General features: G+C 43.8%; 1 protein-coding gene across 3 annotated transcripts; it reads left to right on the top strand.

Moving 5' to 3' along the window:
* The first annotated feature begins 433 nt into the window (after nt 1–433).
* DHDDS (dehydrodolichyl diphosphate synthase subunit) lies at nt 434–17,667 on the top strand. Of its 3 annotated transcripts, none has more exons than XM_044997623.1 (9): nt 434–543; nt 2,332–2,411; nt 3,652–3,768; nt 6,261–6,403; nt 7,933–8,049; nt 8,244–8,345; nt 10,656–10,770; nt 13,161–13,268; nt 16,852–17,667. In XM_044997623.1, exons 1-9 carry the CDS (start codon nt 480–482, stop codon nt 17,086–17,088), a joined length of 1,083 nt encoding a protein of 360 aa, XP_044853558.1. In that variant the 5' UTR covers nt 434–479; the 3' UTR covers nt 17,089–17,667. The 3 variants fall into 3 exon arrangements, with proteins under 3 accessions (XP_044853558.1, XP_044853560.1, XP_044853559.1); XM_044997625.1 differs by having other exon boundaries at nt 443–543; nt 2,285–2,411; XM_044997624.1 differs by having other exon boundaries at nt 444–543; nt 2,281–2,411.
* Nucleotides 17,668–17,700: the final 33 nt, after the last annotated feature.

Genomic DNA, 17,700 nt, shown 5'->3' with positions numbered 1-17,700 from the left:
CCTGCATGCTATTTGGGTGGCCACGGGTAGGATTTTGATGCCTGTTACGAAGCTTGCATGTGAAGAGAGGGAGAAATGGGGGGGCCGTGCCCATAAACGTCCCGTCCCAGCCCAGCAGGGTGGCCCTTGGTGCCCCGTTACCAAGGTGTGAGCTGCCCTTGAACACGGAGCCCGTCAGTTCACCCAAAGCATCTCCCCAGGGCAGGGGCACAGGGCACCCCTGGGGGGGGGGGGGCTGTGCTTAGATTGGGGGCTGATCCACCCTCAGGCACCTGCCCACCACTACAGCTGTGTCCATGTGGGGGGGGGGGGGCTGGGGTAGGCTGTTCCCATCTCCTGTTACCACCCCGCCCGGTGCCCCTCAGCCAGGTCCCCTCCGAGCCGCGTTGGCGGGAAGATGAAAGGGCGGGACAATTAAAGGCCGCAGCTTCAGCGCGCCCGTGGCGTATGCGCGGGGGAGGGGTCGCCATCCGCGCCTGATGATGACGTATGCGGAAGGACACGTCACCCTGCTCGAGGAGCGGCTGGGCGCCGGAGTTAGAGGTACTGCCGGGCGCGGGGAGAGGCGCTGGGGGTGTCCCCCCCCCCGCTCCCAGCTGGGGGAGGGCCTGTGGGGGGCGCCTGACGCGGCTGGGGAAAGCCCCGGGGTGCCGAGGCAGCCTGGCCTAGTGGGCAGAGCACCAGGCTGGGACTCGGGAGAACGGGGCTGAACTCCCGGCTCTGCCACTAGCCCGCTGGGTGGCCTTGGACCAGTCACGTCCCTGCCACGTGCCTCAGTTTCCCCACCTGTAGCACAGTGATAACGATCCTTGGTAAAGCGCCTTGACGCGGGCTGTGTGAGAGCTGGGTCGTATTGTTAGTGGCTAGGGGGGAAGGCCAAGGTCTCGGGAGCCAGGGTCTCCTATTGAGAGGGGGTGGGAACGTTCTGGTAATAAAGCCCAAGTTCTGGGAGGTGGCTGAGCTGCCCTGAGTCCCTGGCCAGACTTCCTCTCTGGAGGAGAAACGGGGGGGGGAATCTAAGTGAGAGTGGGTGAAGAAACCATCCCATCTATTCATCTAGGGCCCATGATAGATTGAAAACAAGGCCCGGATTGGTGTGTTTTAAACAGCTAGAGGTGGACCATCCTCCCCCACCCTCAGGCTCTCTCTCCATCATTGCTTTGCCTGCCCTTAGCTGAAGGTGACTAGCTTAGAACCCTAGTTGGAAGAAATTAAGGATTCTCTGGGAGCTCAGTAAATTGCCACAGGCATGTTCATTGAGCCAAACATACATGGGACCTATCAACATTTGATGTGAGTTTAGTCAGTGGTGAGCTGGAGCAGGTTCCCACAGGTTCCCAAGAACCGGTTGCTAAAATTAGACCTCCGTGGAGAACCGGTTGTTAAAGGGCCAGGAGGTGGGCAAAGAACTCCAGTCTGCGGGCCGGACCATCCTGTTGCTCCCAGGATTCCCAGCTGGGGAGGCTGAGGCTCCCTGGCCCTTCCCCCACTTCCCCCAGCTGCAGCCGCCGGCACCAGCTGGGCAGCTCAGCTGAGCTCCGGAGTTGCTTTGAGCTGCCAGCAAGGTAAGAGGGGAGGGGGCTACAAGCTCTAGGGCTGCTGCGGGGGCAAGTGGGGCAATTTGCCCCAGGCCCTGCAGGGGCCCCTGGCCCCACAAGTATGTCTCTGCCTGCCCTGGCCCCTCCCCCGCTCCCCCTCTTAAATCAGAACTTTTTATAGGGAACCGATTGTTAAAATTTTGGCAGCTCATCACTGAGTTTAGTGCTGGTGAAAGATTCTGCCTTGATGACTGGAGGCTGAAGTCCTCTTTCTACAGAACAGAAATAACATGAGCGGCAGCAGAGCAGGCTCTCAGCTCCTGCCAGTGTATATTGCCCCTAAATTGGAGCAAGCACTTCTGTGGGTGAAAGGGGAGTGCAGTCTCCAAGATCAGTTAGCCGTTGTCTTCGCTGATGACCAATTAATGATAACCATGGTGGTGACTTTTGTAATGTGTGTCCTTATTCTCTGAAAACTGTGCTGAGACCCAACAAGTCTTTTCACGCAGGCCATTGAACAGTTATCAGGTGGTATCCATTTTTTTTCTTATTTCCACCCAGTGCTGGCAGTATAAAGCTGACAGACTCCATATCCCATTTCTAATCTATCCAGCCCTGGGCTTGCATGCTGTGTTTTTCTAATTTTAGTATAAGTTAGTTTAAAAAAAAAAAAAGGCTCTTAGAAGGTGACTGACTAAAGCTTACTTTTCCAACGTGACTGTTCTTACTGCTTTGGGCCCAGACAGATCCTCCTGATTCATTTGTCCCTCTTTTCATCTTGCCCCTCAAAAAGAGGCTGTGGGTAAGGCCATGTCATGGATCAAAGAAGGAGAGTTGACCATCATAGAGAGATTTTGTGCCAACATTATAAAGGTAAGACATAAACCTCAGTGCTACCTGTGACAACCAAGCATTTTCAAGATTGCATCTCCATATTCGAGAAAAGAGCTATCACTGTGACTGCTTCTGTAAAAACAAACAAACAAAAAAAAACAATGCCATTGTACAGGATCACATGTTAATGCTAGTACTGAATGTACATTCCTAAATTGTATTCAGGGATGGAAAATTACACTGGCTTGAATCTTGTGGATGAGCAGAGCCATAATTGATGCTTGTCAGTAGCAAGCTGGGATTCCCAGATTTCTAATATTTGTAGTGCTGTCTGATCAAGAGATAATGAATCTTAAAATAATGTATCTTGTCATTCTTTTGCCCTTTCTCTCATTTCATTTCTGATAGCCAGCATCGTAGGAATCACTAGAGCTAGAAATTATTTTACCATCTAAAAGCAGATGGAAACCCTAGTTTTCAAATGGTATTATGTGTTCATGTCTGTCTAGTGGTTTGAGAAATAATGGCTGTTAAAATCGTATGAGAATTGAAGAGGGGGTGGGAAGGATGCAGACAGAATATTTTAGATTCATACAATTCCAATTCTTTTAAAAAAAAAATTATATTGAATGTAATACATCCCAATAGTTCATGAAAACTGTGCCATACCCTCTGCAAGCAAGTCTCGAGAAACTTACGCTGTTGCTGACATAAGCATCTCTGTTTCCATGCTCAAAAAGAGCTGTAGCTGCCTCATGAAATTAAGGGGAGGAAATATCCATTTTAGGGGTGAAAGTAAAATTTTTCTCCATGTAAATGAGTTGGGTCTGTAGTTTCTCTTGAATGCTGAAATTATAAATGCTTACAATACTGGCACTTTGGGACTTGGAATACCTGCGAGTCTTCACTGACAGAAGGTGGTAATCACTTCATAGTGCTGTTCCAGGCTCTCTTGTATCCTAAATATGTTCAGTTCTCTGTCACACAACAGAGTAAAGGAGAGCCAGAGGCAGTTAATGGTGCGTGCTACTGTCATAGTGCTTCAAATGGACTCTAAGCTGGGTTACCAAAGAGCCATATGTACATCTAGTAGCCTGTGTTCTTCTGTCTTTCGCTATCCTGACTCTCCTTCACCCCCGAACTTTACAGGGAGTCCATGGATTCTATACTAAAGGGGAGGCACTGCCAGGAGCTGGATGGGTTAAGGTAATTGAGGTGTGAATCCAAGTTGGTTGTTAGCTTTCTTGTCTGTTTAGCCTTTCTTTTTCTTGCCATCTAGGCAGGTCCAATGCCCAAGCATGTCGCATTCATCATGGATGGGAATCGCCGTTATGCTCAGAAGTGCCACGTGAAGAGGCAGCAGGGGCATTCAGAGGGCTTTGACAAACTGGCACAGGTGGGGAGGACCTTCTGTATCGGTGCTTCTGGGTCACAGCGGTTTGGATGTTGGATCCCTGGTTCCGGTTTCCCTCAGCATTTTCTTTCTTACTGCATGGACAATTATCCCCTTTCTTAAAGGGAGTGGAATCTGGTATTTAGACCTGGGGGCTGGGAGTCAGGATTCCAGGGTTCTGTTCTCAGATCTACCATTGACCCCGTGGCCTTGGGAAAGTCACTTAATCTCTCCTATTTACTCATCTGTAAAACAGGGAAATAATACCTACCTCACAGATCATGAGGCTTAATGTTTATAGAGCACTTTCAGATCCTTTAGTGAAAGATTCCAAAGTACACAGTGTGATAGATATGACAATATCCTGGACAAACCTTACTGAATTGAGTCCAATACCTTTGGGATCCATTGGATTAAATATGCAATTGTTTGAGTTATTGTGAGATTGTATGTAACCTCTCGGCGGGGGGGGGACTAATGTAATTCCTCCAGGTATCAGCCTTTTGAAGTCACCCCCAGAGAGGCTCATATATACTAGTTCAAACTGTGTTCTCTAGGGACCAACATCCAAAGAAAGGATTTTGGGATAAATAGCCTGTTTTTTAAACAGGCTCAGGGCTTTTGATTCTGAGCAAACAAACAAGACGCTCAGTCCATGGAGGTCCCCAGTCCTTAAGGAAGGGTTGGAAGGACTGACACCGACCAGACTTGTGGAGATTTTGGGCGGGGGGAGAGGGGTGATAATCTCTGATAAGGTTATTAGTAAGCATTTAGGTTCTTTTATTATTTTGAATAAGTTTCCTCTGTGAGGACAAAGCAAGCAGGCTCATTTAGGCAATCTGTCTTTTTTGCTGGGAATAACACAGGGAAGGCAGGGAACTGTTTAGCTTAGAAATCCTGGTCAGAAGGGAGAGAGATGGGTGCGGGGAGGCTGGAAGCCTGAAAGTCAGTGCCCTAGCTGGACCACTAAGAGGAAGTACAGGTGCACTTGCCATGAACTGACACATGCAGTATTATATTATGTATTAATCTTTTCTCTTGTATGCTACAAGAAGTGGTTTCCTTGGGTGGGTTAGTACTCGGTCTGTTCTGGGATTGACTTCTCTGGTTTAAATGCTGTAAATGTTTTCAGCCCTCTGTGAGCCTTCTGCTAGATGTTTATTTCATGAAGGTAGCTCATCCCTACTCCCTCTACCTAGGCTTCCAACGTTCTCCGCATTATTATAACTTCTGTGGCTACAAAAAGTTCCTGGCCAATAATAAGTGACTGTAGGAAGTGTTGGTGTAACTGCACTGAAGGTGCTCAGATTGGAACGTTAATGACATTGAAAGGTGACAAATTCAAAACTGTTGCAAAGAAATACTTTTTCCACACAGTGGATAATTAGACTGTGAAACTCATTGCCATATGACGTTGTTGAGGCCAGGAACTTTGGGAAATTCAAATTAGATTTGGACATTTATCTGGATAACAAGAATATCCAGAGTTCTAACAGTTGATAGTTTGGGGGTGGGGGAAAGGGGAGGTTGTTTTTGGTTTGGGGTTTTTTTGGTGGTGTGTTTTGTTTTTTTTAAGGTTGTGGAAGGGATATAAAACCTCATGAGTCAGGGTTTATGCCAATCTCCAACTATTAGGGGTTAGGATGAGACTTTCATGGAAGTTGGGCTATCCCACATCTGCCTACTGTAAGTTTCTTCTGAAGCATCTGTTGCTGGACACTGTTAGAGACAGGACGCTGGACTAGATGAATCTCTGGTCTGACCCATTACGGCAATTCCTATATTCCTAAATACTCCTTCTGTTTTACTGGCTGTTCTTAGCACACACTGTAATCTACCCTGTAACAGATCCTACAGTTACACTCAATGTTTAGGTTCTGAGCAAGAGTAAAGAAAGGGTATATTTGTTCAAGCCAAGATTATTTTCCACAGTCCTTTGAGGTGAATCTGGAATCTTTATAGAACTAGGGCCATGGTAAACTTTTTCTTTTTCTTTTCTTTTTTTTTTCCGTCCCATTCACTGTTAGTGTAGTGATGAACTTCCATGAAGTTCACATACTTGCTGAGATCTGGTGCTCTGAGTCAGTGGGGTACACAGAGGTCTTCCGGGGGTACATCAGCTCATTTAGATATTTTGCCTAGTTTTACAACAGGCTGCATAAAAAGCACTACTGAAGTCAATACAAACTAAAATTTCACACAGACAATGACTTGATTATACTGCTCTATATATTATACACTGAAATGCAAGTACAATATTTCTATTCCAGTTGACTTAGTTTATAATTGTATGGTAGAAATGAGAAAGTTGGGAATTTTTCCGTAACTATGTGGCTATGACACTTGTATTTTTATGTCTCATTTTGTAAGCAAGTAGTTTTTAATTGAGATGAAACTTGGGGGTACACAAGACAAATCAGACTCCTGAAAGGGGTACAGTAGTCTCTAAAGGTTTTGAGTCACTGCTCTGAGTGACTACATTTTTCCTCTTGCAGACACTGCGGTGGTGCTTGAATCTGGATATCCGGGAGGTCACGGTCTACGCATTTAGCATTGAGAACTTTAAACGCTCCAAGGAGGAGGTGGATGGGCTGATGGAGCTGGCAAGGCAAAAATTTAGCCGCCTGCTGGAAGAACAGTAAGATCATCTCAAGCCCACACCGAGAGGGTGAAATAAATATGGGGCAAAGAGAGAAATGGCAGTAAGGAATGTTAAAGTGGTTAATCTGCATTAACTCAATGAAAGCAGCTGTATCCAGGTCTCCAGCTGGAGACCTGGATTCAGTGTGGGTTTAGATGACCACAGAGAGGCAATTTAATGTTCACCGACTTAGCACATTTATTTGTGTCTGCATGCAATGTGGGGCAAAAAGAATGAAAGCCCTGGCTTTTGTGACATCAGAAGAACTATCAGGGGGCAGAGTTAGAATAAAGGGGGCTGGGATAGCGTAGTTCAGTGGTAAAGGTAGAGGGGGGCTGGAATATTGGAGTGGTGCTGTAGGTCAGGACTGAGGTAGGCTGAAAACTTGCACATAGCACTGGGTTGCACTGTACTGGACTTGAGCCGGCGTTGTCATTCTCCACACAGGAGCTGGTACTGGAATACAAAGGTGGTTGTTGATTTCAGGATAGTGCTACTAGGAGAGAGTATCTTCTGTCCAAAATAACTATATAGTGAGCATGTTTCCTGTCGGCATTGTTTTTCCCTTGTTGCTGCAGTAGTCTCCCCTCCAACTGGAAATTAGTTATAGGTGAATAGCCACTACTAATTCTGGTTGCCCGTACCCCTCTTAATTTCTGCTTAGTAAAATGCAGGAAAATAATCACTTGTATAAAAATCTTTCTTGTGATAAATTTCATAGCCTCTAAGTATGGCAAACAATGCACAGTCCCACAACTATGATCCTTATCTTAGTTCCTTTTTGGACAATTACTGAACTATTTCTGTGTGTCGGGAAACTGGGGATTATTTTTATTTTTAAATATCCCTTGACGAAATGGCTAGAGCTTTAGTGATGGTCAAATTCAGGCTGCCTGTAAACAATTTCAACACTACTGTCCTCACTGCCAGTTATATCAGGTCTTAATTTCACCTGTGATGTCATGATCCTCTTCCATAATAGATGTTAGGAGTGCCAGATGTAATTTATAGGCAATAGGTAGGCCCTATCAAATTCACAGCCATGAAAAACGCATCACGGACTGTGAAAACTGGTCTCTTGTATACTTTTACCCTATAGCAGCATTTCTCAAACTGAGGGTCCTGCCCCAGAAGAGGGTTGCAAGGCTATTGGGCAAGTAGGGGGTCATGGTATTGCAACCCTTACGTCTTCTGCACTGCCTTCGGAGCAGGGCGGCCAGAGAGCTGCAGCTGCTGGCTGAGTCTCCAGCTCTGAAGGCAGTGACAGCAGCAGCAGCACAAAAGTAAGAGTGGCATGGTATTGGGGCGGGGGGGTCATCACTCTTTGGGGAAAGTTGTTGTAGGCTTTACATGTTTATATTGCTGGTTTTAAATACATATTCATGCACAACACTGAAATTTAAGATTTTAAAAATGCTATGACCATGAAACTTAACAAAAATGGACTGTGAATTTGGTAGCGCTGTGGCATGCCTGCTGTTGAGCAGAGCCCAGCTTCTCTCCTCAGCCTTTGTTGTTCTGTGTAGGGAGAATCTGAAGAAGCATGGTGTGCGTATCCGGGTCCTTGGGGACCTGCCACTTCTGCCACTGGATATTCAGGAACTGATTGCCGAGGCTGTGCTGGCAACGAGGAACTACAACAAGTGAGTAATACACAATTCAAAGTTGCAGAGATACTGTATCCATCCCATGCCCTCGGAAGTGGAGCTTCAACAGACACTGCACAGTGTGCCTTTCTGCCTTGTTCCCCATAACCATGCATCAGTGTTCTAGATAGATTCTTCTCTGTGTTACCCGCTGGGGCCTTCCTTGAGTTAGTTTCTTTCACATTTTTCAGATGTTTTCTGAATGTCTGCTTTGCATACACCTCAAGACATGAAATCAGCAATGCGGTGAGAGAGATGGCCTGGGGTGTGGAAGAAGGACTACTTGAACCTAGGTAACTCATGTGTCTTGCTCTAATGACCCTAGTCTACCCATGTTCCCCTCACGGCTTCTGGGATTACTGTGCAGTCTTCCATAGGTGCAGCAACATAAGAGCCATTGCTTTAAAATCCAGTCCGTTTCTGGATGTCACCATTAGGACGGTGGCATGAAATAAAGCAGGGTGGATTTGATTTAAATCAAACTGATTTAAATCACTAGTCAAGAAGACTCGATTTAATCATGGATTTCTACATAAAAGTGCATTCTTGTTGGTTTTTATAACCTTAATACATATTCGTCACAACTCTCAGATAGATGTAGGTTTCATTTTAAAAGGTTACACTCTGTACATTTTTAAAGTGATTTATTTTGAAAACTTTTCAGATTAGTTTTACTGCTATATCAGAAAATGAATGATTGATTGTTTGGTTATTTCATTTACCAAAGGTAATTGAAGCAGATATTTATGAAGTCATTGGGAGGTGAACTATCTCCAATTCAACAGGTTAATCATTAATATTTGGAGAATTTTCTTGCCATGCTGTATTGGGAGGGGAACATCACCAGACAGACATTTAAATTGTTTTATTTAACTAAAACAACAATGTTATGTATTCTGGATTGTTTTCTTCAACAGCAAACATATAATATTTTAACAAAACAAGCATATTAATTTTTTAATTGTTAAACATTCAAGTTTTTTAAAATCAGGTTTGATTTTGTTAAAATTGTTTTAACTAAAATAGTTAAATGAAAAAATTAAAAAAAAAAAAAAAAAAAAAAGACTGTCAGCCAGGTCAACATGAGACCTGGAAAAAAGTAACAGGGAGAGCAAGACTGCTTTTGATCAAAAGACTTCAATGTGGAATGTTCTATATATGGTGATAAAGAATTCAGGGGTGAATTCAGGGTTTACAAGGTCTTTCAGCGAATAGTCAATCCTCTCTCTCCACCACTGCTAACCACACTTGACAGGATAATGAGTTGCTCTTTAAAAGGGTGCTGGATGTGATTCCAAAACTGGTCCCTGGAGTGCTTGCTTGTGGCTCACAGAGAGCTGGTTAGTCATATGTTGCTGGCCTCTCCTTATTTTCAGCTGCTGGACTGCATAAAAAAACCCACAATTATATCAAATACCTTAATATTGAGATAGATTCTCTGCCCCTTTCTATCCCCTTTGTGCAAAGGCCCAAGCCCTTTTGTAAGGGGATCCCCCAGCATGGAGAAGTCCCAACAGCTGTGGAGCTGGCATAGCCAGCTCCTACACTGCCTTCTCTACAATTTCCTGGTACGGGGGACAGAGAGGAGGTGCACCCAGGACACACTGCTGCTGTGAAGTGACATGGCCAATACCTTCCCCTGGATGTTCAGCAGATTGCTTTGCAATGTCCAGTCTTGAACTGAGTCCTTGTTTCAGATAACCCATCTATGCTCTGAGTACAGACATGTAGGAGACCATGTTACAATGCAGCTGTCTTAAACTGATTCCACCCCGCTTCCAGTTGTAGTGTCTGGGATCTTAACTATGTCTCTTAACGAAGCTAAAGCTTTGGATACACCCAGCAGGAATTCTAAGAGCTCACCTACGCCATAAATTTGAACTGTGTTGTAACTAGTTTAGGGAGCAAACATGTGGTAGCCTGTAGGGTATATAGGCCCTTACTTTACAGGTTTTGATAGCTACACAAAAATTTTGTTTTTGGTCCCAATACACCCATAAATGCGATTTTAAAGGGACAGTAACACCACAGCGCCTTGTGGTAAGTGGTGTAGTCCATCAGTTAATGTATTGTAAAAACAGGATGATTCCTTGCAAATTTCACCCACTACTTTGTCATATTTTCCCTACTGGCCCTTAGGCATTCACTGATTCCAATCAGACTGGTTTATAGTGACTGAAAATTACTATGTGGCCTTAGGTAACATGGTGATGAGTACAGTACAAGAACCTGAACAGAACAAAAATGAGCTGGAGGGTCTCAATTCAGTTCCAGTGTTTATGGCATAAAAGATGCCTTGACAGTTGGCTTCCTTGCTGGCAGTCTCAGTTGGGAGGTCAAGTCACAAATGGATTATAGAGACTGAACTCCCCTCTCCATGCTGGAGAGGGGGTAGAGTTGAGATGGTTAGGAGAGGGGAAGGAGCTTGCACTGCCACTGTCTGTGCTGTAGATCTCTTCAATCTCTGGTGTTCTCTGACCAGAACCGCAAACTCATACCTTTGTAAGTAGGCCTAGTAACTCTGATTTCATGGTATCGTCACTGTCAGGTTATGAAAGTGATCTTATTAATGGGAGGTCTCTCTGTCTGTCTCTTTCTCTCAGCGATGTGTCAGAGTCATTGCTCGATAAATGTCTCTACACCAACAACTCCCCCAACCCAGACCTCCTGATACGAACCTCTGGAGAGGTCCGGCTTAGTGACTTCTTGCTCTGGCAGGTAAATCCTCTGTCTTGTCCTGAAAATATTCCATATTTGCATAACAGGCCTTTCTTCTGAGCCCAGGAGTCAGCTGAAGTGAGAGAAGCTCTTCAGAAACCAGTCATGCCTTGGCACCAGCAATTTGCTGGATGGTCTAAATCCCAGGGGAAATCCCAATATGAGATTTTTTTCCATCTCTCCTGACTTCATGGTGCTCTAATGCACTCCAGTGCAACAAACTGGAGATTTTAATTGTCCTGAAAACACTTAAAATAAGAAATCACAATCTAGTTCACAAGTTGGTGAAGAGACTGATTCATACCTTCCTTGTTCATTCTCTCACTCATGTCAGTCCAAATTTTAGATTATCTGAAACTGGGAACTAACCAGTCTGGCAACGTATACCCCTGGGATGTGATGGAAGGAATGTGTGATGCGCATCCACTCTTAGCTGTGAATGTTCAGAGGGAAAGGTTTAAAAGGACACTATCGGGTTTTAAAATAAATTTAAGATTAGCTTGTCAATGTGCACTTTATTCAGCATTAACAAAATTCAATCAGTTTCCTGTTTATTTCCTTTTCTATTTCTTGTGCGCTAGGGAAGCACTGTAAAGTTTAGGCTGCAAACAATGTAGAAACATGTTGGAATCAAACTGCTTTTCAGTTAAATTTGGAAAAAAAAAAATAAACTTGTTTGGACCCTAAATTACCCTGCTGCCTTTAAACAACCACTGATCATGTCTCAGTTCTGCAGATGCCAAGTTTGCAGATATTCTCTAATCTGAGTTGTGACTTGCTTCTAAATTGTCCTGCCCTTTCCCTTCAAAAGTTTGGGGTACATATGTACTCTGAGCAGATATGAACATCATAAGCGAATGTTGCTCTCACTAATTTCATTCATCAACTCACCAGTGAGGTAAAGGATTAATGGCCTTGAAGAATGAACTGTGTCATTAAGGGTCCCTCTAGGTAGCATCTGAGCCAACTTGACAAGGCATTAGTGGGAAATGTACATTCCTACAGCACTTGTTATAAATGGAGTTCTTCATTCTGTCAATCTGGCATTCTTCATCAGCACAGTTTCCACAATAGCAGTTTGTAATAATATTAGAGGTGGAGGTTCTGACGAGTTGAATCCCTGCTGTTCTTCATTCTTGCTTCTCCTCATATTGTGGTCCTGTAATGTAGACCTACAACAACCTGAATGGCAACACAGAGAAGGGCACAACAGCTGTCACTCAAAAATATATGTCTGACAAGTACCTTTATGCCATGTATCTGCGCTGGTAAAATGAGTTTGTTCAACTTCTAGTCTACATTGGAGAATGGGAGGAAGTGGCCAAGAAATGGATCAGACATTCTGGAGAAGCTACTAAATGGTGGGAGGGTTGTGTGTACTGCAGTGGTGAAACTGGAGGTGTGTCCTATACAACATGACAGCCCTGAAACAGGAGTTATTCTGATGCCGATGAAGCTAATTTGAAATGTTGATGGGAATGTCTTAATTGTTATATTTATCTGCAACAAAATAAGAACTTAAAATTCTTTAGACTTTATATAGCGTTTTTTAAATCTCCAAAGAACTATACAGACATTAGTCCTTGCAATGTCCCTGGAAGGTAAAGCATTATCCACATCTTGCAGAAACCCTAGCAGAAGAATTACGTAACTTTCCCAAGTCTTTAGAAGGAGTTGATGGCAAAACCAAGATTTAAATGGAAAGATCCTGGCTCCCAGTCCTGTGATGTCACGACTGTGTCTCAAATCCAATGTGCAGTTACAATGACATTAAGAGGGGGCAAAAAGGAATCACACAAGTGGTCCTATGATAAATGGTGGTCCAGAGGTCATGTTCCGATCACTAATATGAACCTGTTGTCCATCTCTGACACAGGCTCCAACAGTCATGTGATGCTGTTTTAGTTTTGCTGTGAGACTTGATGCTTAATTTACTAGCAGTAGCTTCTCTTAAGACTGATGTAGCAGTCTAACCCTGCCTGCATGTTGTACTAAGGATGGAAGACCCTTGCAGTCCCAACAGTAGAAACAAACAGGTGCAAATAGAACAGTGTTGAGCTGACTCTGAATTTCCTGGCTGTTGTGGTTTTAATTTAAACAACCTGCCATTTGGATGAAGGGGATCTCTCACAGGGATGATTGTTGCTTAACGCTTCCCAGCCTTTTCCTATTAAAATTTCACACAACCAGTCCGATAAATCAGGCTGTGTTGTAATTTTTGGAATACTGTATTGGACAGCCTCATGTACACATGCAGGCAGGACCTGATGAACAAATCCTATGAGAGCCGCTGCCTGGGAAACGCTGGCATAGCTTGTGACTGACAGAGCCATTGCTCGATGATTTTCATCCCTAGGTTATTAAATTCTTGGTGATCTTACTTTCTGCAGACATCCCACTCATGCCTGGTCTTTCAGTCTGTGCTGTGGCCAGAATATTCCTTCTGGAACTTGTGTGAGGCTATCCTTCGGTTCCAGATGAACCACAGTGCTTTACAGGTAAGAGCACTAGCGAGGAAGAGCCCAAGGCGATATATTGTCTACACAAAACAGTAATATGCTGGAGGCCAGGAGAGCAGGTGTGTAAAGTAGGCTAGTAAGTATTAGAAACATTGCAATTAACCATGTTTGGATAAACTAATATGTCTAGTCAGACCCTGTTTCAATAGTGGCCTACAGTAGTGGGGTGAGTACAATGATGCACCATATCAGCACATGTGTGGTGGGTGGGGTGATTTGTGCAGAATGTTTCATAAAACAATTTCTAGCCTTTATAATAATGATGGCGTAGAAAATCTGAGCCAATGCCGATCTGGCCTGATTCAATACTGTTTGCCTGAGTTTGCAGATAAAAGAAACAGCTCTGACAGCTGGGATCCCCCCCTATTCATCTCATTAGGGTGTTCATTCTGAAGCATAATGACACATTGCAATACAATTAACTCATCGACTGATGATCATTTTAATAGAAATAGCCAGACACTTTGGGATTCTGGGCAGCACTGAAATAGTACTATTTCTTCCATAAGTAATGAGAAGGTGAAAAGCCCCAATAATGCCTCAGACTTCTTATAGGCTTGTCATTGATCATGTAATTTGGGTTGCACCTCAGTGTGAAAACACATGAAATTTAAACAAATTCCCCTAATCTCACTTGATTGCTCTAATGCCCTCATTTATTTTGAGGGTATAATAGGGTTTAATTACATAAGCCTGGTTAAAATGTTACTTAAATGTAGTTAACCCCAACTTCAAGGTATTAACATGTAAATTCCCAGCTCTCTGGGAGTGTTCTTATCCTGTCCCTTTCAAACACGCAGATTGTTGAAAAATAAGCAAATTAATGTTTTTACTACAATTCTATTCATTAATAGTCTCTGCTTTCCATTTAGTTTTCTTTCCACCTAGATTGATTTAACTAGGTAAGGAGGAATTTCCCCGTCGGTGCTACAGCTTATTAAGTATGGGTTACTAAAACAGCCAAAAGTGAAACTGACTGCGGCTAGCTGTCATAATAGCTTCAAAGCTATTAGCCCCATACATACTGAGATTAGGTCAGCTATCTCGTGGCAACCGGAAATCAGTTGAGTGTGTTTCTGCAGAAGTTGGTTAAAGATCCTAGCCAAAACTTGTTTGAATTTCTAATTTTGTTTTTGGCTTTATTTGGTACTTGTGTTCCCATGTATTACTAACGAATTTGGGCAAATACAAGGATTTATTTAAAAAAAAAAAAAGTTACTCTATTTAAAATGAGTTACTGCTGCTAGACCAAATTTCATAGGAACATTTTCCAGTTACTAGCACTGTCACTCGTATCCTTGTTTAAGAAGAGTTGCTAGTGCCTTAATTAAATGAATAAGCAAGATTACTTGGGGCAGCCTTAATTTTTGGGTAGTGCTCCACATTGCTACATGAAAATTGAGTTCTGTTTCCAGGCCTGTTCTCTCTACAGAGTATCAGGGGTTGTACATGCTACTGGGAGTGCATTTGAGAGAGCTCCTTGCCACTCTAAAGCAGTGATACTCAGACTGGCGCTTAGGAGCCACAAGTGGCACTTTAACGTGACTTCTGCAGCTCTTTGCAGCATATGATATTAAAACACTGTGATTTAATTATTTACTAATCAGGATGCTTTTACTACGTTATTATCCAATTGTTGAATACTTGGTCAGTCATTTTGCTGTGGTAACGTATCAAAGTAGTAAATGAAGCAATGAATTCAAACTACTGTGGCTCTTTTGGGGAATGTTGATCGCTAATTTAGCTCTTGAGCCACTGAGGTCAGAGTATCACTGCTTTAAAATAACCACTGAAGCTTCAGAGAGAGCTGGGACATGGCATGTGAAGAAAGTCCCATCCAAGGCCAAAGAGGGTCCGCATAGGTGTGGGATGAATTGTGACGAGAAGGAAGTATGTCAATGAAGATGTGATAGGGTTTTGGTGGCTTGACTTCTGCTGCTAGATGACAGTCACTTTTATCAGCTGAGGAGGTTTCTTTTGGGAGGGGATTTCTGCACTGTCAGGACAGTTTTTGGAGACTAGGGGAGCCCAGAAGGGCTGGTACAGTTGCGGGTTTGACAGCTAGCAGAAGGGACATGTCGAAGGCGTTTATCGCTGTGTGGGAGTATTGGAGAGTTACCTTCCTCCCCTTCGGCCTCTGTTGGGACCAAACTGCCTCACTGTGCCATCTGCCATTTTCAGCATAGGTGGTGCAACAGAGAGGCTGGGGCCTTCTAATCGTAGATCATACAACTTCAGGCTTTTGAACACCTCATTAATTGCTCTACAGTGGGCCCACAATTCAGTGGAGAAACTAGGAGTTTGGAACATGGCACTGGTGTGTAGCAGTGAGGCAGCTGTAATCTGAGTTGCTCTGTGATAAATGGGAAGGAGGGTAGTGGAATTGATTGAGAGATTGGTCAGCAAGCCACTTCCACTGAAATGAAGACATCAAGTCCCTCCTGGTAAACAGGCACTATGTCACTCTGTCCAGAGGCAGAAATCCTATGTAGAAGAGTTCAGTTATCTTGTATGTTAACACTATGCCTGTGGAACATACCTCAATTGAATGGCTCATCCACGCACATAAGGAGTGCTTCCGCTCACACTACTAGCGGCAAGAGTGTTAAACTGGCATCTAAAAATCTCTCATATAGACTTCCTCACTGGAGTGAGTTGGGGGTCATTCACGCTTTTTACAGCTACTGTTTGTCTTGTTGCTTACTTGAAAGGACAGCACTACCTTGGTATGTTTGCCATTTTGTTGTCACAACCCTAAAGTTAGAAACATTTTTAGAACAAAGCTTATTTTTGTGAAAAGTGTTGGGGAGACTCCTAAATCCATTTAAAAAAAAAAAAGTCTCCATTCATGTAGATGTCTGATATTCAAAGCTACATGACTGCAGACTTCAAAATATGATGTGGAGAGAAATCAAACTATTGTTGTACTAGAAAATTTCAGTACTTAAATCTGTTACCTTTCTATAGCCCCCATACTGTGTCTTAAATCAGTGCATTATTAAGTCCAAAGTGTCATCTGGGTGGTGTTGAGTCTGCTCTCACTTTCTGCTGAAGCAGATTACTTCAGACAGCTGGTCATCAGATGGTAGACTTGCCCCATAAACCATTGTGCTGATTCCTATAACGCTACCTTTGAACTGCTTTGAGAACCTGTTCCAAGGATTCTGTGATGGCTTTGACAGGGACTGTTTCGTATACATGGGTTTGTGGTTTGAGAGCTCTGTTGTAAACTAGTTTCTTTAGCTCTGATTCAGATACTTGAGGTTTTTCCGCTGGCAGTCGCAGCCTTTTTTCCATTTTAAAAATGAGTCTGTGACCAGACCTAGGTCTCTGTGAAGGATTCCTCAAGGATTTCCCTGTACCCTCTCCAGCCAATCAAACAGCTGCCTAACAGTACAGGAGATTCACACAGGGCCTATTTTAGGTTTAATCTACAGAGAGGTAGCTTAGTAAGCAGACTTATTTTTCCTGCAGCCTGTTCTGCCATGTATCAGCACCACAGAAAGAGAAATGAGCAGAAAGAGCCAGTAAAACGCTAATACTCTGTTGCTTTTCACTTCAGAAGGCCAGAGATTTGCACATGGAGGAAAGGAAGCGGCAGCAGCTGGAAAGTGACCAGGCTTATGTAACAAACAAGCTGCAACAGGAAGGGTCTGCATCCCATGGAGACTCTCAGCACCGACGGACACTATTGCAGAAATACACTGCCCTGCGGGAAGAGAGAATCCAGGGCTTTCTGCAGGCTCTAGAGCACAAAAGAGTGGACTTCCTTGAAAGACTGTGTACAATGTCTGCATGACCTGGATAGGCCTTGTGACGGTGAATATGTGCAGTGTTAGAAATAACACTGCTGCTAGGCCAGAGGAATTCACTATGTGGGGGGAGGACACTGGTGATGCAGGACTGGTACAAGATTTTATATCCAAAGTGGCACTATCCAAAGGGCAGAGGCTGAGTACTAAGAGGCTTTCTACTTCTGTAAATGCCACTGAGGAAGGTAAGGTCAGGATGGTCTTGCCTCCTGCCACTAAAAATGGAGAAAGGAATGCAATGGCCCCCACTCTTCTCTGCTGCCTGACACTTTGCATCTCTGGGTATTTTTGTGACCAGCAATTAACTAGAATTAACTTCCAATGTGGTTAAGTCCCCTTGTGAGTCAGCTGAGGCAAAGCAACCCAATTCTCCCTTAAATCTGCCTTGGGACCCTGTGCTTCAATTCCTACTGCCACTTTCAGTGAGATTTGTTTGTTATAACAACATGGGTGGTCAGCTTTTCCAAAGAAGCATGCTATTCCCATTCCGTGTGGAAAGAATTGTTTATGGTGGGGACATGCTATGAGCTGTGGCAAAAAATATTCTCCATAAATCATTTTCCTGTTGAATTTTTCCTTCTTTGCCCTCCTTGTCTTTT

Source organism: Mauremys mutica, chromosome 23, assembly GCF_020497125.1.
Source record: "Mauremys mutica isolate MM-2020 ecotype Southern chromosome 23, ASM2049712v1, whole genome shotgun sequence".
Lineage (NCBI taxonomy): Eukaryota > Metazoa > Chordata > Testudines > Geoemydidae > Mauremys > Mauremys mutica.
Note: the sequence above shows the minus strand (reverse complement) of the source record. Positions and strands in the feature narration are given on the sequence as shown.

Coding starts and splice junctions, on each gene's coding strand:
- DHDDS (XM_044997623.1), top strand. CDS start 480: ATGATGACGTATGCGGAAGGACACGTCACCCTGCTCGAGGAGCGGCTG. Junction 544..2,331: donor GCTGGGCGCCGGAGTTAGAG/GTACTGCCGGGC, acceptor CCCCTCAAAAAG/AGGCTGTGGGTAAGGCCATG. Junction 2,412..3,651: donor TTTGTGCCAACATTATAAAG/GTAAGACATAAA, acceptor CTTGCCATCTAG/GCAGGTCCAATGCCCAAGCA.